The sequence below is a fragment of the Arachis stenosperma genome, chromosome 4 (genome assembly GCF_014773155.1).
Source record: "Arachis stenosperma cultivar V10309 chromosome 4, arast.V10309.gnm1.PFL2, whole genome shotgun sequence".
Lineage (NCBI taxonomy): Eukaryota > Viridiplantae > Streptophyta > Magnoliopsida > Fabales > Fabaceae > Arachis > Arachis stenosperma.
The window spans coordinates 118,165,892-118,189,225 of record NC_080380.1 but is presented as its reverse complement, the minus strand read 5'-3'; the positions used below and the strand labels follow the sequence as shown (position 1 = coordinate 118,189,225).

At 32.8% G+C, this 23,334-nt stretch overlaps 2 protein-coding genes across 2 annotated transcripts; both read left to right on the top strand.

Annotated features, from left to right (window-relative positions):
- The first annotated feature begins 1,856 nt into the window (after nucleotides 1-1,856).
- LOC130976030 (jasmonate-induced oxygenase 2-like) lies at nucleotides 1,857-7,482 on the top strand. Its single transcript, XM_057900768.1, has 3 exons — nucleotides 1,857-2,530; nucleotides 6,481-6,814; nucleotides 7,039-7,482. The coding sequence occupies exons 1-3, from the start codon at nucleotides 1,971-1,973 to the stop codon at nucleotides 7,288-7,290; spliced, it is 1,146 nt and encodes a 381-aa protein (XP_057756751.1). The 5' UTR covers nucleotides 1,857-1,970; the 3' UTR covers nucleotides 7,291-7,482.
- Nucleotides 7,483-11,177: 3,695 nt separating this feature from the next.
- LOC130975376 (uncharacterized) lies at nucleotides 11,178-11,865 on the top strand. Its single transcript, XM_057900183.1, has 2 exons — nucleotides 11,178-11,379; nucleotides 11,492-11,865. Exons 1-2 carry the CDS (start codon nucleotides 11,178-11,180, stop codon nucleotides 11,773-11,775), a joined length of 486 nt encoding a protein of 161 aa, XP_057756166.1. The 3' UTR covers nucleotides 11,776-11,865.
- The last annotated feature ends 11,469 nt before the right edge of the window (nucleotides 11,866-23,334 follow it).

Sequence of the window (23,334 nt, the reverse complement as noted above, 5' to 3'; positions counted from 1 at the left end):
TAGAAAAAATAAAAATATAATTTTATCATCGGATTTATTGAGAAAAAAAATTCAAAGGTAAAAATTCCAGAATTTTACAATTAAAAGTTTATATCCGCCGCTAAATTCATCGGTAATTAGCGGTGGACAAAAAATTCGCCGGTAATTTACCAACGAGGTTTATATTGTTGTATTTATTCCCACGCTAAATCTGATGGTAAACAGGTTACCGGCCGATTTTTTGATAAATTCGTTAGTATCCAACGATTTTCTTATAATGAATGTGGAAGAACGAACCAATGATAGGGGAGAGACCACGATAGTTCAAATTCGAACACTGTGGAGAATGGAGTAAGGGTTTCATACACTGTAAAAGAGAGGGAAAAGGTCAATGTCAGTGAAAGAAGGATGGATGGCAGCCACGCAATCGACTCCACGACAACATAAAGGGATATGGTGGAGCAAAGAATAGAAATTTCACACACCGTGAAGGAAGAAGTAGTGTTTTCACACACTGTAGAGGAGAAGCAAAAGATCAACACCAAAGAGAAAAGGATGGATGAAAAATAGAGGCGCACGGTGGAATAAACAATAGAGGTTTCACGTGCTACTACTCTCAGTTTGAGGGTTTCTGCCGTGGAGGTTATTAGTTAGAAAATATAGAAAATTGAATAAATTATAATAAAGTGTCATGACTAGCGGCAATTCTTCATAAAATAACCGCTAATCAATAAAATTTTGCGGCACATGAAAGTGTTCTAATGTCAACTACTATTATCTTCGTTATTTGTGACGGTTAGATAAATGGCTAATAAGTTTTGGCACGCTATATTCTGCCTGTCATATAGTGTGTCTCCCTTATGATTTAGAAAGATGTGAGTAAAAATTATAAATATAAAATATTGCGGCACCCAACACACACATCAAGTATTCAAGACACTCCACATCAAGTAATTAGTTTATAAAAAATTTAAGTATTTAGTATTTAGTAAATAAATACTAAATTATTAAATTAGATTAAAATTTTAGTAAATAATAAAAAATCAGTTTAAAATAATCTAAAATTATATTATTTTATATTTTTAATTGTTAATAGAATAATTAAATAATATTTTATGTAATATATAAATATTTTATATATAAAATTATAAATATTAAATTAAATAAAATAATTTTAAATTATTATTTTTCTAACATACTGTAAAATATTTTATTTATTATGACTTTAATATAATGGCACGTTGATGGAGCTAAAAAAATGTTACAATTGTTTTACACTATGTAAATGACGTTGATTAAAAATTTTAAACTGTAATAAAAAGTTAATTGAAAATTTAGTAATTAAAATTATAAAAAATTTTAAAATAATTAAACTAAAATTTTTATATGAAAAATCTAAAACTTAAATATTTTTAACTCTACATATTTAGATTAATTTTAATATTTCCTCTTGTGTACGACACTACGACATATATATTTGTTGTGGGAAAAAGGAAACAATAAAAAGGAGCGAATTATTAGTCAATAATTAATATAATAATCAATCAATTATACACGTATATATATATACGTAGAAACTACTATCCATTGTATATTTATATATCCAACCCTGGCCTTCCGGCGAAAACGGTTTGCTTAATTGTTTAATGTTTCTGGATCACTGTATTACTGCTGGTCGACATAATCTATCACCATAATAAAACAAATAAATTAACACGTGCTTAATTTTTTGTTTTAAAGAAAAAAAAAAGGACGTCTAAAATATGATGGGTTTATGACCACAATAACCAACATAAGCAACTCAATTTCATCACGGCGCCGAAAATCATGGCTATCTCTCTATATATATAGCCCTCTAACTTTGCTCTACCAATCACACTACTATATGTATACTATATGCAATAACAACACACTTTAAGTTATCACTTACTCTCCCTCTCTAATCCCTATTTATCTTTGTTCTTCTTTTTAATTAGTTTTATTTTACAAAAATGATGATGAGTTGCCAAGCATGGCCTGAACCAGTGGTTCGTGTTCAAGCCTTAGCTGAAAGTGGCTTAAGCTCTATCCCATCCCGTTACATCAAGCCGCGCTCACAGAGACCTACCACTACCAATACCAATACCAACACAACTTCTGTGGCCTACCCACAAGTCTCTCAGACTGAGGACGATCACAGTGATGTAAATATAAATATCCCTGTGATCGACCTTCAGTCTCTATCCTCTGGGGAGGATATTGCCCTCCAGGAAGAAACTCTCCAACGCGTTGCTGAGGCGTGTCGGGAGTGGGGTTTCTTCCAGGTGGTGAACCATGGCGTTAGCCATGAGCTGATGAGGAACGCAAGGGAGCTGTGGCGCGAGTTCTTCGACCAACCATATGAGCTGAAGGAGGAGTATGCCAATTCTCCTAACACCTATGAGGGTTATGGGAGCCGTTTGGGTGTGAGTAAGGGTGCCATTTTGGATTGGAGTGACTACTTCTTCCTCCATTACATGCCTCCTTCACTTAGGAACCAAGACAAGTGGCCTACACTTCCGTTGTCCCTCAGGTATGACAATAATGCATGTATGTTCATGATATGATATTTCTTTCTTTTTCTTAATTATTATTATCACATAAACTAAGATACTAACACTTTTATTAAAATTTAATCCCTATTTAACCAACAAAAAAATAAATAATTTTACACTATTAAATATACTTACACACTATTAAAAGCACTAATAATTATTAATTAATAACTATAAATTATAAAATTTACTAGTCTCATCATAATAATAATAATAATAATAATAATAATAATATTATTATTATTATTATTATTATTATTATTATTATTTTGGCCTGAAAATCAATAAATAAAACTGTTACATGAAAACAAAAAAATAATTACTAAATAAATTAATATATATAATATATTTTTTTATTTTAATATGTATTATATAAGAATAACTATTTTTTTTATACTTAGTAGGTTACTGAAAATTATATTACATATATTCCTAACATAAATATCACTTTAGCACCTTTCTGACTTCTGTAACAGCAAATAATATTACCATCATAGTTGTCATCATATTTAATTTATTGTAGATAAGAAAACATGCTGGGTGATTATGAAATATTAGGTTAGACGACGTACAATATTATTCTTCTATTTAATTTCTAGAATGATATTATAGTTAATAATTGAGGGGTATCCTAGCATAAATAAAATTAAAAAGCTTTTGTAATTAGTTTAGAACATATCTAACTTGGTGTTCTATATAACCATATAATTATTTCTCTTGTAGATATATAATTCCTTAAGAATGATAAACACGTTTTTATGTCCAAACATGCATGGAATTGTTTATTTATTTATTTAGCTAAAGTTGTTAATAATTTTGTTTGGTAACTTTTCTTTTTCCTTGTATTCTCTTCCTTACTTTCTTTTGAACCAACGATCAAATATAAGTATGTTATTTATATATTAAAATTATGTTTATCTTCAGAAAATGCATCTTCACATAATAAATAATAATTTTAATAATGCTTATGTATGTTAAAAACTCTATCTTTCTTGCAAGTTATTTACTAATTTTTCCTTGTTTGGTATGATATAGATGTGAGTGTAAATATACTTAATATTTGTTTCTATTTAATATTGTTTACCAACCAATTAATAAGGTGGCGTTTCTCATAGTTATGTTAATTTCTTATAACGAGGTTGGGGAGTTGTAGGTATACGTAACATAAATTGAGCATGTGAAAAAAGAGCATAAATAAAGTTCCACAAGTTTAACAGATTGGATATATGTCTGTCCCTTTGACTAGATCACGAATTCTAGTTTTATGAATAAACCATTAGTACATAAAGATTTAGTTTTATATATAACAAATTTAAACTTTCTAAGATTTTTAAGTAGAATTTATATTAAAAATTTTAGTAAAGCAAAGTTTCTTCATAGGATACTTATTATTATCTAAGTATGAAATTAAAAAAATCACTAAAAACACTCGTTAAAGTTATTAATTGTGGAAAGTAGTAGTCTTAAAAAACTTATTCACTAAATGCATTAAATAGATAATTTTCTTATCTTTTTAACCAAACATATTACATGTACAAAAAAAGAATAACTATCAAATCATGACTCATATATAATGCATGGTAAACATAAAATTCACACTAAAAACGAATTAAACAATATAGATAGTTATATAAAAATATATAATTATTAATTTAGTGGCTAATTTTTTATGTACACATAATATTTTTATTTTTTAACACAAATTTTTTATTTTAATAATTTTAGAATTTCACTAACACATGTTTTTGTAGAGCATTATTTGTTTATTTACAGTAAAAACTTTTAAATCTTTTTCGTTAAATAATGTACTAAAAATTACACTATTTTTAATAAAAAAAATTATATCAAACACCTGAATAAATAATTTTAGAGCACTTGTTAGTCAAACTGATAAAGTTAACATGTTTTCTAAGGAAAAACCTTATCCTATTCATAATTAAAATGGAAGGGTTTGGACCTGTCAAATTTGAGGGTGTTGGAAAAAGTCATGTCACATATGAAGTGGATAGTTCATAATTAATTAATTAATTAAATGAAGTTAAAAGAAGCTTTTTGACACGTTCAGCTTTGGAGACTCATAAACCTACCACTTGGGTGAGTTGGGTTTGGGTAATTAACGCTTCTTCAACAACTTGGAATAAGCATAAATAAGCATGTAGGTACATCATGTACACTCCAAAGGCCAAACCCCACATGTAAAACGTGACGCGCTTTCTTCTATCTCTATGGCCTCTTGCATTTGACAAAGCCAGCTTTTACAAATTACTAAAATCTATATAAAAAAAGAAAAAAACACTTCAGGCTTTTCTTTTGTGAGGAAAATTTTACTAAAATCTATAATATAGAATTTTTTTTAATATTTTAGTAGATCTAATGTAATAAAACTTTTATATTTTAATGAAAATTTTTTTGTATATCGATTGATACAAGTTTATCATGCTATGCCTTAGGTATTAAATGTTTATTTTTGCACATAATTAAACCTTAGGTTTGTTGGCAAAAATTTTTATATATGGAAAGCTTTTTTGTAAAATTAAAAAATATTGGCCTTTTTTAATTTTACCGAAATATTGGGGCATCTTGCAAAAAAATTATAAAATTGTTAGAAAAGATTTGTGTTTTTTTTTTAAAAAATTAAAATGAAATATCTGAGAGTGATTTTTGTTTTATTTTCAATTAAAAAAGTGAAAGCGATGATCTGTTTTTTTTTATATAATAAAGTAAATTTGCTAGAGTATTTTTTACATTGTATCAAACACTTGTAAAACTTTAAAGCACTTAATTTTCTGAATAAATACCAGATCTACTATCATAAAAAATAATTTTGCATGGGTTCCTTATCAAGGATATTGCAATAAACTATACATAAAGGCCAATTGTAAGTAAATTATAAACAAATTTTTTAAGTATTCAAAAATATTAATATTTTAATATTTTTAATAGTTGATTTCAGATTATATATATATATATATATATATATATATATATATATATATATATATATATATATATAATGTAATACTATAGTAAAAATGAAAATTTTGATAAAGAGTAAAAAGTACTTTTTTCTAGATAATTAATTATATATATAAAATTAAAAGTAAATTTTAGAAATATCCATAAATTTTATTTTCTTTTAATTTTGTCTCAAAAAATTTTTATTTATATTAAATATACCTCTATCAATACATATGTTCTTTTTAAATAAAGTAAAAGTCTTCATTTTTCGCTAGTGAGTAATAGCTCAAATGGCATAGTCTCCCCATACTCAATTAAGAGGTTGCGGGTTCGAGTCTCCTATCTTTAGTAAAAAGAAAAAAAAAATCTTCATTTTTCGTTCAATTTCACTCTTGGCTTAAAAAAAATTCATATATAAAATCATTGAAATAATGATATTTTTGGAATAATACTTGGAACTTTTCTTAAATTATATACCAGTACAAACTACTTGGTTCACCTTTTATATCTCTCTGTCTTTCTGTCTCTTCACGTACAAAAGGAACCCACTAATTTAATTTATAGTTTTCTCTTAACTACCTCATCATCTAAGCTGATCACGAGCAACATAGTTATATTTTGGACAATGTTGACCGGGACCTCATTACCTCATAATTATTATCATAAAAAAAATAAATGTTAAATAATAAATACCTTTTTATTTTTAATTTTCCTTATATTTGAAGCGATATTAGCTAATGTTTCACTTGATTACACTAAAATGTTAATGATTAGTTAAAAGGTGAAAATTCAGGTATAGTCAACTTCACGTGAAGTTGATAGTTAAAAATCGTTAAATAATTTGACTGATTTTTATATAACAGTTTTTGGTTATTAATTTCACGTAAAATTGATTGCAGTTGAGTTTTCACTTTAGTTAAATCATGGTTAGTTGCACATACATTTAAGTTGAATTGGTAACTGACAACAGGAAAGTAATCTCGGAATATGGAGAAGAAGTGGTGAAGCTAGGAGGAAGGATGCTGGAGTTGATGTCAAGAAACCTAGGCCTAAAAGAGGATTACCTTATGAATGCATTTGGTGGAGAGAACGAGATTGGAGGGTGTTTAAGGGTTAATTTCTACCCAAAATGCCCTCAACCTGACCTAACCTTAGGACTCTCAGCTCACTCAGACCCTGGCGGGATGACCATCCTTCTGCCTGATGATTTTGTGTCCGGCCTTCAAGTGCGCAAAGGAAATCATTGGATCACTGTCAAGCCTCTCCCAAATGCTTTCATCATCAACGTTGGTGACCAAATTCAGGTAACAATAACAATAATTAGACTGAAAAGTAGTAATAACATTATCTGTACTCACTGTATATGTCCATATATTAATTAAAGAGCCACATTTTGAAAAAAAAAAAAAAATCAGCCAACCACTAGGTCTGCCATAATTATGTATTATTGTTGATGAGGTTCAGATTTTCATCAAGGAGTGGGTAGTTCTTAATTAATTATTGACTAATATATATTATATAATGACAGGTGATGAGCAATGCAATATACAAGAGTGTGGAGCACAGGGTTATTGTGAACTCAAACAAAGATCGTGTGTCCTTAGCCTTCTTTTACAACCCAAAAAGTGATTTGCTTATTGAACCTGCCAAAGAGCTTGTGACTAAGGAAAGGCCAGCACTCTATCAACCAATGACGTATGATGAATATAGACTTTATATTAGGATGAATGGACCTTGTGGGAAGGCCCAAGTTGAATCTTTGACTTCCCCAATTAGGTGATTATTATTATTCCAACAATAATTATTATCATAATCATATTATGTAATGTGAAATGTGAAAATATGGCAATTAGGATCTAATTGCATCTAAATAATTGAAACATATATATTGCTATCCTTATTGGATGTCTAAAGTTATATGATAATGATGGGTTAAGTTGATGATATATATGTACAAGGAGTGTTTAAATCACATGTCCCCCCGCCCCTTCTTTTTCATGTATATTCTTTCTTATCTCAAACTGAGTTATTGGTTTGGTCAATTCAGAAGCGGGGGAAATTAAGAAAATTGGACTCAATGAATAATAATGGTGTGTGATCTGACACGGCTGAGCATATGTACCTATTTTCCAGGTTGCCTAGGTCTAGTGGGATGCTGACTAAAGCTCACTCAATGTGATTATAAAAAATGACACCATGAATAAAATCATGGAACATGTGACATATGAAACTTTTCATATAGTGAATGAGTTTATTAAAACATTTACATATACCAGTAATATGCACTTTTGCTTCTTTTTATCAAGGTGTATAATAATAAAAATATGAAATTAGTTTAAATAAAATTACTTAATACCCTAATTAAAAAATCTTTTATTTATATATACTTTTTATAAATATAAGTATATATGAAAAAAAATGTGTACTAAAATCATCCTAATCTTTTTTAAATACAATAATAGATAGCAGATATATACGTTCTTTATAATGAATTTGACATGAAAATAATTGAGATGAGTAAGTTTTATAACAATATCTTTCTGATTTTTTTCTAATAATAATAATAAAAAAAATGACAAATCGATTCCTGACTTTTTGGTTTACGAACATTTAAGTTTCTGAGAATTTAAAAATATATTTAAGTTTTTGACCTCTTTAAAATCTGCACATATCGATCTCTGAGTCTAATTTGTTCAATTTTAAAAACTCTCTCACATGTGCATCCGTATCAACCTGGTCAGTACCATGGGAGTCACGTTTGATTTTTTCGTTGAGTCTGACAGATCCTAACAGACCCAAGTGAATATGAGGGATCGATAGATTTTGAAAATGTTAGGAACTTAAATGTATTTTCCAATCCTCGATGACTTAAATGTCTACCGATCAAAAGGTCAAGGACTTATTTGTCATTTTTTCTAATAATAATAATAATAATAATAATAATAATAATAATAATAATAATAATAATAATAAGTGTTCTTGATTACCTGAAACTGGATTGCTCTTGGGCCAAGACATGAGGTCCAGACTTTTTTTGAGATAACGTTCAACTTATATATATTGGTGCTGAGGTGGGGTGGTACCTGCAAGAGACTCCGATACTTAAGTTAGTAAGAGCTTTAAGCAAGTGTTAGTAGATTAAGTCTAAAATATACATGAGAGTGTTAGTGTATTTATAGTAGAATAGATAATTACCTTTTTAAAGTAGTTTCACCTTTGATGATGGATGGCTGTTCCCTCTTGATAGGAAAGTTGTTGAGATCTCCCTTCTAGATAAGCAGGAGATATCTTAGGAGGTAGTTACTTATTCAGATAAGTAGGATTGAACTACCTTTCTGGTGTTCGACTTTTATAAGGCCGGATAAGTAGATGAAGCCACCTTTTTGGTGAACTTTTATTCTTATTGGGTCTGCCTTTATGTTTTTGGGTCAGGATATGTATAAATAGTCTCCTTACTTGATTTCATGTATTTACGAGGTCAGGTTTAAGCATGGGTTGATTTGTTCCTTTACGTTGGGTAAACCGTCTTTCTGGGATAAGTTGGGTACTCGACATGTTTTTGAAACGTCAAGTCTTTTTATAACATCACACACGTTCTTCCTTCAGTTACCTTAGTAACTATGTAACTGTGTACACTATTAATGAGAGGTGCAAAGTGAAACTTTTGTCTTTAGTGTCTTATAAATACTTTATTTTTCTTTTTTTCTTCCTTTTTCACTTTCTTCGTATTGCATCATCTTCGTCTCCCTCGATTATTTTTGCAACCTTTGTTCTTCTTTCAAGATTTCTTTATCGTGAATTTTGGGTGTTCTCATTAGTTCATTGAAGGCTTTGGACCGTAGTATTTTTGCTGTTGAAGTGTTCTTTTTCCTTTAGCACTCTTCTATTCAGGTTGGTTTTTTATCCTTTTTCTTGTTCTGGTTCTTGCGTTCTGTTTTACCACTTTTGTGTTTGTTGATTGAAAATTTGTTTACTTTCTCATTCTTGAATTTCTTAAATGGCATTGTTGTTTTTATCGATATTAGAAAATATTTTTGAAAATGAGGTTCAGTCTTGTAAATTTTACGTTGGTCCTGGTCTTTATTTGCTATTGGTGATTGAGATTTTCATGCTGGTGTTGCTCTCAAATAGTGCCACTTTATCTGTTAAAAGATGGTACTATTTCTGTATCTGATAATGTGATGATAGTTTGTATGTATGAGAAAATGTAAGAACTGTAATCTTTTGATGACGACCCGACTTTTCGACTTTTTGTTGTGACATTTTTGTTTTGTTTTGTTGTATTGTAGATAGAGCTTGTATGTCTCGATCAGTTATACACAGTATATCTTCTAAGGTCCCATCCGACTTGACATGGGTAGATTTATCTGTTCTTATTCCTGTCCGTATTATTGATAACGAATATGCCAAAACCTTTCGCAGACATCATAAATTATGTTTGAGTTGGGAGGATGAGACGAATTATAAAATTGTGGTTGCTGACCCTGAAGAGATAGTCTGTTTCTCCCAACTTGATAGGTCAGAACGTCATTTCATATATGTACATGATTGTTTTTCTACGAAATTAAGAGTTACCTTTTTTTATTTTGAGTCTAAAGTTCTTAAATTATGCAATGATACCCTACCTAATTACATCCCAATTGGTAAGATTTTTTAAAAATATACTAATTTTTTTGTCGAGAATTTGAAATCTGACTTTTTTAGGTTTTTTTTTATCTTTTCGTTATCACCAAATTATTTATCAAGGTGTATGTATAATAATAAAAAATATGAAATTAGTTTAAATAATAAGTACTTAATACTCTAATTAAAAGATCTCTTATATATATCGGGCCTGCTACACATACAAGCTTACAAGCTTACAAGTTAGCCCAGCCCAAATACAACTCATGCGCATGAAGAGAGGTTACATAGAGCGTCACATTCACGCGCTCAACACTCAAACGGTTACGTATGCTACGAGTTATGACAGACTCTTCCACTTCTTCCACTTCTTCCACTTCCCAAAGCGATTCGAAAAGAAGGAAATCCTTCCATTTTCGAGCGAAAATCGACGTTCAAAATATACAACTCGTTGTTCGAAACCTCCATCAAAACACCATCAAACTCTCCATCAAGAATCTGAAGAGAAAACAAAGCAACAAAACTCAACGTAAGTTCATTAAGATTCGTGTATATTTTCCAGATTACAAACTACGTTTTACCTTTCTTCTACGTCGTTGTTCTAGGGTTTACTGTTATTCTTGTTTCTTTGTTACACTGTTCTTCTACGTTGTTGTTCTAGATTTTTGGGGCTATATTCCGTAGATTGGGGGGTGTATACTGCTTGACCTTGTAATGTGGCTTGATATTGAAGCATGTTTGAGTGATATCTGACTAATATATATGGATGTATCTGAATAATATCCATGCGTGTATCTCACTGTTATCAATGGGTGTATCTTGTTGTTATCTTTGGGTGTATCTGACTCATATATATGGGTGTATCTTACTGTTATCAATGGGTGTAATTTATTGTTATTAATGGGTGTATCTGACTCATATATATATGGGTGTATCTTACTGATATCTTTGGGTGTATTTTTCGTTTCAGAGAAAATGGCAGCAAGAAACCAAACAAAAGACCTTAAGTGTGCCACACATCTCCTGAGTGATAAGTTCAGAAACATGACTGAGGAGAAGAAGGCAATTGTGAGGGATCTCGGATTCGGTGGGTTGATGCACATCCCACCACTAAGGGTGGATCACCAACTCTTAAGGGAGCTGGCAAACAACTTCAAACTTGGGAAGAACAGACTGAAGACAGGATATGGTTCTTTCCAAATAACACCAAGAAAAATAGGTCATGCACTTGGCATCAATGCAACAGGTAACTAGCTTAAAATTATAGGTGTATATTAAGTTGTTGCTTGGGTCTATTTAAGTTGATGCTTGGGTATTTTTGAACCGACTTGGATACTTTGTTGTCTTCCTTTTTGTAGGAGATCTATTTCCTGAGAAAGTTGAGTATAAGAAACTTTCTGATGATGACAAAATAATTTATAGAAGATTCCAGGGTAAGACCCTCAAAAGTCTTACTGATGAAATGATGGAAATCGGCGTTGGCAACGAAGAGGAACGCCTGATGTTCAAGAGGATATTCATCCTCTACATACAGATGGCGTTCCTTTTGCCAACGACGATAAACAAAATATCGCCCGTGCACCTGGCCCCAATTTTTAAGATGGACGGCATATCAGAGAGAAACTGGGGGGGCATGTTTTGACCTTCATGGTCAAGGGCATCACAGACTACCAGGAGAAGAAGAAGAAATCAATTAATGGCTGCCTCTTTGCCCTCATGATAATCTACTTTCATCTTTCAAAAAACAAAGGCAAGAACAGGATTCAAATACCACCAAAGCCCTGGATTGCCAACTGGACTAAGGAGCAGTTGGTGGAAAGAATGTCTGCAGAAAGACAGGAAATTTTGGTAAGTAAACATAATAAGTTGGGTGTATTTTATTTACCTGAATGCTGCTAACTAAAATATCTCATGTTTCAGGGGATTCTGAAGATGGCAGAGACAAGAGAAAAAATGAAAAAAAAATAAAAAAAAGAAAAAAAAAACAAGAAATCAAAAAAATAAAAAAAGGAAGGCGAGTCCAACTTCGTCTTCGGAGACAGAAACTACTGACAGTGACACTTCTACCTCTGAGTCTGAGGCTCAAGAAGACTCAGAGGATTCAGGAAGAAAACACCCCAGCAAAAAGGGGAAAAAGTAAGAACCATACTTGGGTGTAATTTCTTTTTCGAGTTGGGTGTATTTTGTTTGATCACGTTGGGTGTATGTAGTTTATTAAGCAGCGTGTGTTTCGTTTGCTGCGTTGGGTGTATATTTAATATTCAATTGGGTGTATCTCGTGAATTCATTTGGGTGTATTTTTAGTATGTTCTAAATGATGATTGTTTGCCTTCCAGAATGGACTCCAGAAAAAGAAAGCAGAGGCAAGAGGAGTCAGATTCTGATTCAGAATCTGAATCTGAACCAAGTGATGAGTAATGTCCTGAAATTATTACTCCTTTCTTTTGGCTTCATTATAAAGATTTCGTGTATTAATTGAAGTGTCTATTATTAACTTATAGGAGCGAAGAATCATCACCTGCAGAGAAGGAGAAGAAAAAGAAAAAAACAAAAACAACACCAAAAGAGTAAGCACTTCTTTCATTAATATTCTGTGATAAAATTAATTTTTTATTTCTGATTGGTATTCTTTTTTTTCACCCAGAACACAACAAGAAAGAAAAAAGTTGTTGTGGAGGATTCACCTCCTGAAGAAGATCAATACTTTGACGGGTACAGTACCTCGTAAGCTATATTACGATCTATCATCGTAATTATTTTTGTTAACATCTTATTTTATGAATGTAGTGAGAGATATGAAATATCAAGTGACGAAATCGATGAACGGCTAAGGGGAAACGTTGATAAATCTGCTGCAGAGGGGTATGTCTTGCGGGGCTGTGTATTTGAGATTTTGGTGTGTTTTGTTTGCTAATAATTGTATCTTATTTCGCAGGGAGAACCAAGCTGACCTGCGATCGACAGAAGGTCGCTATGTGTCCTCTGAAACGTAAGAAGCTTTATTATTTAATAAAATCTTGTTATCATGATTTTGATGTATTTTGTGGAACCATTTGGGTTTATTTTGTGGATCAAGTTGGGTGTATGTTGTTTACTAGGGATATTTCGTTTGTTTTGTTGGGTGTATATTGTCCATTCGGTTGGTTATATCTTGTGCATTCATTTGGGTGTATTTTATACCTGTATCTTATTTGGTCTGAATAACATGAAATCTGTTTAGACTACCGGCTGTGAACTTGGGAAGTGATGATCCTTCCTCTCAAGAACGCACAGAACAGAGTAGCGTAAACCAGCCATCACAGAGCATGTAATTTCTCTTTTAAATAACCGTTACTTTTGTTCTTCTATTACCTTCTACTTCTAATTCTGTATATATTTTTTTTAGAAAAAAAAAGCCCTTTATTATTTTATTCAAGAAAAAAAAGGCAGCAAAAAAAAAGCAAAAACTGCAACTATGTAAGTTCTCAAAAAACAAAGCCTGTCTTCTTTTTGAATTGTTCGGGTGTATTTTTTACCTTTTTTGGGTTATTTTAGGTTGAGTCCGACTGACTCGAATATGATGGTTGTGAGGGAACAAACACCATCGGAAGCGCTTGCAATGTGAGTTTTCCAAGAATATTTCAACCTTATAACCTTATTATTTTCAAAGGCGTTGTTAACCTTTCATTTTTCTTCTTGTTTAGAGTCCCGATCCAGGTTTTTGTGCCGGCATCCCAAACAACCCCTGAGACAGATTTCGAACCAACCCCTATGCTACGGATTGAAGGGACTACAGAAACGTAAGAAATAGTATTGGGTGTATATTTCTTTAGGGTTTGGGTGTATATTGTTCCTGATCAATTTTTTTTACGCCATGATTAATTTTGTGTAACTGTGCAGCACTCCTGAATTCCCCAAACAACTTCAAGAAACCACACCCATGCTTCCCCCAGCTCCAACTAAAATGTAAGTTCATCAGACTAAAATCAATCTTTGCTTATCATCCGTATATTATTATTCTTACTCTTATTCTTATACATCATGACGCAGTCATCCAGCCGCAGAAGACGCTGCTGCGCTGTTGATGATGGCACGGACAGCAACCTATGTTCCTAAAACAGATTCAGGGATGCCATCATTCAGCCTTGGACTGACTGATTCAAGCCAGGAGGGGGCGTCAACGCAGGAGACAGAAAGGGAAAAATCTCCAGAAACTGCAAGTATGCTAGAACAATTAGCAAGCAATGCGGCGAAGGGAACAAACGAAAGTCCACAAATTCAGAGGGAGACTGGGGGAGAAAGTTCTGCAAAGTTTGAAACTCCAGGGGGAATAAATCAAATTACAGATGATATGAAACAAAAGTGCTACATCTGGGGGACGAGACTGAAGGAAGACGCAAATGGCAATACTAACGAGTATGAGGAGATTTGCACTCTGATTGGCAAAGGAGAATACATTTTGATCAGATCGCACCTTGCATCCCTCCAGGCAAAAAGTGATATAGAATCTCAGGTAATATTAGACTAACATTAATGTTTTTACACCAAAGTAAACTGCAATGTTTATTAATGTAAAATTGATTTCGGCATATATTTCTAGATTGTATCTGCCATCTGCCTCATCATAAACCAGAAAAATGAAAAGAGGTTTCAGGAACAAATATACTGTCTCCCCCCGATATTGTGGTAAGTGTTACTTCTACGAACTTTGGGTGTATTTTCTGCATTGATTTGGGTGTATTTTTTGGGTTCGATTGGGTGTAAGTTGTGTATTTTCAGTATTTCATTTCTTGTTTCGCAATTCTTGCAGAGCATGGCACTTTCGGATCACCAAAGGGGGAATTCATATCCCCGAAAACGAAAAAGGAATTTAGGGTGGAAGCCTACCCGAGTTTCTTTCACTTCATAGATAGAAAAAAATTAAGTTCGCATCCATATGTAAGTTTTCGTTTGCTAAATTTGTTAGTACGCTTATTTATTTACTTATATGCCAAATAAAATAACACACTGTTGAAATGTGGCAATCCTTCAGATTTTTGCTCCTGTTTGCCACTCGGGACGTTGGTGGTTATGGCTAATAAATACAACAAAGCGGAAATGTCAAATACTTGACCCGCTACACAAAAAAGCTCCAAGCGATGAGAGAAAGGACATTAATAAATTCACTGTAAGTTGCCTCTGTCTTCTTTACTTTAATAGATAGGTCTATTTCGAAGGTTGTGTTGGGTATATATTCTATATTCAGTTGGGTGTATCCTGTGTATTCATTCGGGTGTATTAATGATTTGTTTTGGTATTTAAGGGATATGTATTTTCAAGATTGATAACATATGCCGGCGGGAAACCTCTGGAGAAAGGCGAGAAGAAAAAGGAAATTAAAGCATCATATGTTAAAATATCAGGCCAAAAAACAAGGTATAAATTTGTGACTCTAAACATTAAACTTTCCTAAATGAGATTTGTAATTTATTTTCTTCGTTTTCAGCTATGACTGCGCTATCTACGTTATGAAGTGGCTTGAGTTAATTGAGCCGGAAAACATCAAAAAGGGGAAGTATGAATGGGATAATTGGCCACAGGTAACTGTCTTTAGAACTATATAACTCTGTATTACTTTACTGAATTAATATTGCTGTTTAAACAGAATATACTTTTTAATTGTAGGAGGAGGTGGACCACTATAGAGTGGAGTATGCTTCCCGGATACTATTCAGTGAGATGAATAAACAGAGAGATCGGGCAATTAGAGAGAGTAGTGCTATAAGGCTGTCGAAGCCATCCTCTGTATTATTGAGTCCGTTTTGTCAGATTAATTCTGCTGATATAGAAACTGGGTAATCCAACTGCTGCGTAGTTTGTAAATTAAACAAATGATGTAAATATTTGCCAATTATCAACAACTTCTATTCCATGTATATTTTTTCCCATAGTTAAACTATCTATGCTGGTAAACTGTCTGTGATGTATTTAAAAACTGTATTACAGGTGGTAAACGCAAATTATAAACTGTTACACCCAACGCAAGTCTAATAATACACCCAAGATTGCATAAACTATACACCCAACTGTCTGCGCTATACTCAAAATGTATGAATTACATGTACTAAAATATGAAGAAAAACATCAAATGAAATATACACCCATAACTTGCGAATTTTTACAGCTTTTATTCTATATGTATCTATATATGTGTCTATATGTAAATTGTGAATTAACAAAAATACACCCAAAAGAAACAGTGCTTTTACACCCATATTCTATAAAACTATACACCCAAAGAGTTATCCCCTGCTGCTGGTACCCTGAGCTGATAATTCATAACGTGTCCTTGATATTGGTTGGAATTTGAATGCGCCGCTGATGCAGCATCAAACACGTTTATCTGAATATAACACTCACACATTAGCTAAACTATTAACGAGAAAAATAAACTCAATTGCCACAAATTTAAAGAACATTTCCTTGTACCTCGCTTAAAACTTTCGTCTTCTTCTTCTTTGTGGCATTTGCAATCTGTTTCTCTAGCTTTGAACCTATCCTGTTTTTTGGACGTCCTCTTGTTCGAATCCTTGGCGGGCTTTGAAGCTCGTTAACGGATTCCAAGTTGGCATCTTCGTGGGATAAAGAAGATATCCCCTTCCTTTTGGCTTTTAATGCTTCCATCTCGGCCATGACGTTATCGTACGCACGGTGTAGAATTGCAGTCAGCTCCTCCGATTCGGAGGCAAATTCGCAAATATTTTGCGAACGAAAAACCAATTGGTCGAACCTCTTGCTTCTTGGCTCCATTAGTGGCTCGTCGTGGCTGCTCTTGATGTGTGTGTGTCGCCTCTTTACCTTCTTGCTCCATCGTTCCAGTATATATCTAGGAGACACTTGGCTTACTTGTTCCAAGCTTAACACGCTTAGTGCGTGACGGCACAGTATCCCTCTCGACTCGAATAATAAGCATTGGCATTTTACCTCGGCTGCGACTGAGTCGTAGGTAACAGCGAACTTGTTGAATATTGAGCTGGAAACTTGTTCTCCGACTTCGTATATTGAATAGCCTAGAGCGGAATTCTTTAATCTGGTGATGCAATTTGCCTTTCCTCTGAATTGCGCTTGGACTTCCCTAAACTTTGCATGAGTGTACGCATCTTGAAACTGAGCTTCAATGGAGGATTTGGTTGTACACGGTATGACCGTATGAAAATCTGCAGCGTCTGATTCTCTCTCTGCTTGCTCCCTGCTTCCGAGGCAATTATCGTATTGTTTGACGAACTGAATAAGCGAGCTGTTCCGGGTGATGTACTTGTTAAAAAATGAATGCATGCTCTCGCTCTTTTGTGTGCTTCTCATCCCTGCCCAGAAGTGGTGATCCAGATAGATAGGAACCCATATGTGACAGTCTTCATACAGATCTGCATAATACACCCAAACACAGACTGTAAAATACACCCGAGAGAACATACAATTTACACCTCTGATGCAGATTTTAAAAACACATTACCTGAAAGCCACTTGTTGTCCGCAAGACCAAAATTCAGCAGAAAATCGTTCCAATTCCTATCGAATGAGTCTTTGCTATGAGAGTTCCAAACAACATGGCTCATTTCTTGTTCGATATCGGCATGTCCCTTGTACCCGTTTAATTTGCTTGGAATCTTCTTCATGATGTGCCAAATACACCAGCGGTGAACTGTTGTTGGCATACAGGCCTCTAAAGCCCTTTTCATTGATGCGCACTGATCGGTGAGAAACCCTTTCGGAGCGTTTCCTCCCATGCAACGAAGCCAGCATTGAAATAACCATTTGAATGATTCAATTTCTTCGTTCTTTATCAAAGAGCATCCGAGAAGTGTTGACTGACCGTGGTGATTCACCCCGACAAAAGAACTACAGACCAAATTATACCTGAAACAAATTACCATGGTCCAGAATGCAAAATCATTAGGTACACCCCAACAAATGCTTCGAATACATCCAATGAAACAGCCAATATACACCTCTGCTGTGGATTCGTAAAAATAAATTAATTTAGCATCATAAACAGGGACAGTTTGTTACCTGTTTGTATTGTAGGTGGTATCGAATGAAATGACGTCTCCGAAATACTCAAAGGCGGCTCTGCTTCTTGCATCGGCCCAAAAAGCCAGCTTAATCGATTGATCCTCCTCGAGTTCGAGCTCAAAAAAGAAATTCGGATTCTTCTCTTTCATTCTTAAAAAATATTTCCCGAATTCCTTTGCATCTTCTTGTTCGGAAACATTCCGCACTTCCCTGGTAATGTAATTCCTCATGTCCTTTTCGATAAAGTTTAACTCGCGGTGACCCCCGACAGCCGCAACAAATGATTGGTAGGTTTTGCTTGGTCTGATACCGGCCTCCTCGTTATTCTTTATCGTACGACGAATGGACATGCTTAGTTCCCTGTGCTGTTTGAGCATCTCTGCTTTGCTTGGACAGCAGGGGTGTGAATGATCCAGCACAACCTTTGAAATGATCCAAGCACCGACATCCTTCAATGTGTGTATATAAATTCTTGTAGGACAGTTTAGACCGGCTGTCGGATTGGTCTTCTCGGTCGGAGATATTTTATATTTCCATTTTCCCTCTCTGCTACATGTAATCAGTTGATTCTTAATCTCGTTTCCCTTCCTATTTGTGCACCGAACTCTTGTAGAGAAACCTGCAGCCTTGGTGTAGTCCCTGTAAAATTTTCCAGCATCTTCAAAGGTGGTAAAGGTCATTCCGACCTTCGGAACAAGCTCGTCATCAACAACCGAGAGAGGCTGCACAATACACCGTGTCAGAACTGTAAATACACCCATAGATATGATTCAAATACACCCAATTATGTCTAATATGATACACCCGAGCCGCAACAACTCAACTACAGAATGACCTTTAAAGCCATAAACTATAAATACACAGGCTGCAGAATACACCATATCAAAAACTAAAAAAACACCCAATCATGTCTGATATAATACACCTGAACAACAACAACTCAATTAAAATAACAAAAAACCAGTAGTGTAGATACACCCACACTTCTAGCTAAAATACACCCAAAGAAGAATTGATCTACACCCGAGCGTCTGCTATAAATTCCAGGTAATTAATCACAACTAATACATTGACGTCTTACTTTCACAATCAATGTTCAGCAATTTTTCAAGTACACAATGCTATACAAATTACTGAAAGAAAATTTATACTAATCCTATGTAAATCAAACTTCAGGAACTTCGTTAGATTCAAATTCATAATCCACTTCGCCTGGATTCAGCTGACAATCTGAGGTTGAATGATCCATTATCTTCAAAACGAGTTCAAACTTTGATTTCAGAAAACAACAAATCAAAATAGAAAACGAAGCTCGAATTGCAAAAAAGGAAAAAGATAACGTAAACGAAGAACATACCAGTGAGAAAACGAGAGGAAAAGAACGATGGAGAAGAAGGAGGGAAGACGCGCGAGAAGAAGAACAACCAAATCTCAAAATAACGAAAACGAAGAAGGAAACAAATATTTTAAATTTGGTAGTTAGATATACGCGGCATGTTATATAGCGCGTGTAATCAACGTACGTGGAGTAGCGCGTATTTTGATTTTATTGTATAATGAGCTTGTAAAGCATACAAGCCCTAATGGCTTGTATGCAAAGCTTTTCCGTATATATATATATATGAAAAAATGTGTGCTAAACTCATGCTAATGTTTTTTAAATATAATAATAGATAGTAGATATACACAATTCTTTATAATAAATTTGACATGAAAATAATTGAGATGAATGAGTTTTATAGCAATATCTTTCTGATTTTTTAATAATAATAATAATAATAATAATAATAATAATAATAATGATAAAATACCGTAATAAATATTTTCTTGTCCCACTCGGCACTTGCGTACCTCCTCACTTGGAACAATCGGGTTACTGGGTTGGGCACTAATGACTAATCAATGTATCTGAGGGTGACACGTTCGTTGTTTTTATTAAGATAACACCAACAAATAAATTAAAAATAAAAAGAAAAATATTATAGTAAAACTTAAAGTTTAAGCTAATTGAGCAATGAGAATTAAATCACGTTGGCAATATGGGAAATGCGAGGCAATCAGTTTTCACTTTTCAGCGTCGGAGTGGACCCTCAACGCGTTAACTGGGTCGTCGGTATCAGCTTCTGCCTTCTTCTTCGGACAACCGTACGATATAGAGAAACATCAACTATATGAAATAATGAGAATGATGTGTTCCCTTTCAAAAATCTAATAAGAGAGCCATAAATGCCATACTTATTAATTTAGAAAAGAATTGCAATCCAACTGGTCAAAGTTTATAGTTAATCATTATTAAATAATTTAATATATTTAGTTAAATTATTATTTAATAATTTTTAATTATTAATTTTATATAAAAATAATTAAATGTATGTGTTAATTAAATAAAATTAATAGATAATAAGTTGAATTTATTATTTATTTATAATTAAATAAAATATAAAAATAAAAATAAAAATAAAAATACATGTCTCTTTTTAAAAAAAAAGCTCAACACTACATGTGGAGTAAACAAAACAACAAACAGAAATAACTACCAGTCAAAAGAAGTAAGCTACGCAAAAAACACTAATTAATATTCCATGTCATATTTGGCATTGTCATCAATTAACAACAGAAGGGATCTACATCTAGCCACTCTTTATAGTTCATGAAGGACTGATGGATAATATCGTTAATCCCTTTTTTTAGAGAAAGTCTAAAAGACCAGCACTTTTATTGAAATTTGGCAAGCACTTAACCATCTAAAGGAAAATGAGTAATCCTACACCAGTAGATGTCATCTCACACCATTAAAAATATTGATGATGGCTAATTGATGGCTATACATTATAAATTCTGTTGACCCCTAGCATTTCTCTTTCCTTTATTCTGAAAAATTCTTCTATTTCTTTCTAGCCGAATGTTTCAGATAATCGCACAGAAATATACCATCCACCTCTTGCACTCCTCAGGAGCCATTACAAGAAACACTGTTAAAATCAACGGAAAAATTGACGGATTTGTCGTCGATAATATTAAAAATCGACGGTAAAATGGACGGCGTGACATGTCACTTTTAAACGTGTCTATTTTTAAAAAATCTAATAAAATCGACAACCTTTTCGTCGATAAAATGAGTTTAAGATTTTTACCTATTTAGTAAAAGCGACAAACATGCAGTCGATAATACTATATAAAATCGACATAACGTCTGTTGATATTTGATTCATTAAAATTAATAGGATAGCCGTCGATTTAATTATTAAAATATCGACAAGTTCTTCATCTATTTATTTTTTTTTGTCTATTTTAAATTTAAAAACGACAACGATGCCGTCGATTTTAATAGCCATAATTTTTTTATTATTTTTTTTATTTGAAAAATAATAGACAATTCATGCAAATAAACTTTTAAATGTAAAAATAAAATTTATACTAAATATTAGATGATGAATTTACCAACTTATCCAAACAATAACAAATAATTCTTTAATTTAAAGATTTAAGATAAAATAAATAATTAAATTTAAACTTATATTCGTCTAAATATGAGATACACATAGACATAGAAATATGCACATTACTATAAGTTTGTTGATACTTTATACAAGGTTAGTAGCATCACTACCACATATGAACAAATTGAGAAAGCAAAATGTACATATAAGCAATAGCCAATACCAGTGGATTGAACTGTTGCAGACCAATATCCACAAGTGCCTTCTTCCTCAAGACTCTCATTCTTTAAATTGAAACTCGAAATTAACAAAAAGCCGGCAATAACAGCAAATGAGTGAGTCACCGACTCAAAATTATGGTACATCCCTTTGCAGGTAGCATCTAAGCAACATGGCTTCAAGTTTTCTCTTGTCTTCCAAGTATATTGTAGGCATGGTATTGATTAGATCAGGTGTATAACTATGTCCTCATGCACTACAATTAATATACTTATTCTTTACCTTTAGCAATTAGAGAAAGTAGACACTGCTTTGAAATAAAATATCTCTCAGCATCTGAAGGATAAGTTCCAAGCCATTGTATCTCCAGGACACGAAAATGTTTTGTATCATAAGCCATTTGCTAACAAAACATCAGGGAGTAGATTAGTCTAACAGTATCAAAAATGTAACTTAGCCATTAGACAGAGATTTAGTCCAATCAATAATCGTGTAATTTCATATTCAGAACCGTATCATGATATGCATGTTTAAATAGTTGCAGATGATGAGTTTTAAAATGCTAACCATGGAACCAAATCTGTAAGTGGTTAAGATGTCAAAGTCATAGGGATCACAAGTATTACCAATGACTACAAGAACCCCCACTAGCATGTTGAAATGTAATCAAGTGAGAATATTGTGCCATTCAATAGTCGCTATGGCACTTTCTGTGAGTAAGAAAATAGAAAATTTGTAGTACTTCCACAGAATGCCAGAGCCGTGCCGATGAAGAACAAAACGAGCAAATAAAAATAAATTTACCATTCTTGATAATAGATTGTGTTATCTGAAGATTAAATTAGCTATAGAAAAATTGAACATTAAATTTTCTACACATTATATCATTACAAGCTTCATATTTTAAGACATAATCATAAAGTCACCATTCATGTCACCAAATTTTAATTACGAGCATCAACCAAAATTAAGTAATTTTTTTATAAACTAGAGCATCTCCATAATGCTAAACTCATAATTTCAATTCTATAAACAGTAATCAAAATTACAGTTGAAAAAAAGATATTAGCAGTAACAACAAGAGAAAAAGCAAAAGAACAAGTAATTGACGATACAGAACTTCATCAAGACTTATTTTCCTGAAAACTTTCTCTTTATTGATATGCTTTGGAAATGGAAGCTGAACTAATATACCTGATTGCATACATTTTTTGTCTCAAACATGAGCTAAAAACAAAAGCTTGGAATGGTAACAAGTAACATAAATCTAATACCGTGAACATAGGGTTAACATTGAGTTGGTGAACTTGCTTAATCAAATCGGATTCAGAAACTTGTTCGGGAAGGTCAATGTCAAAGGACTTAATCCCTAATTCAGCACATGCCTTTCTCTTCATTCCCACATAACTCTGTGTGTCCTTCCTATTCTCTACTACCACCACCTCCAGCCTCAAAACCTGCAATAACACCATCATATTACATTATTCTAATTCCCAATTTTGATTAGGTTA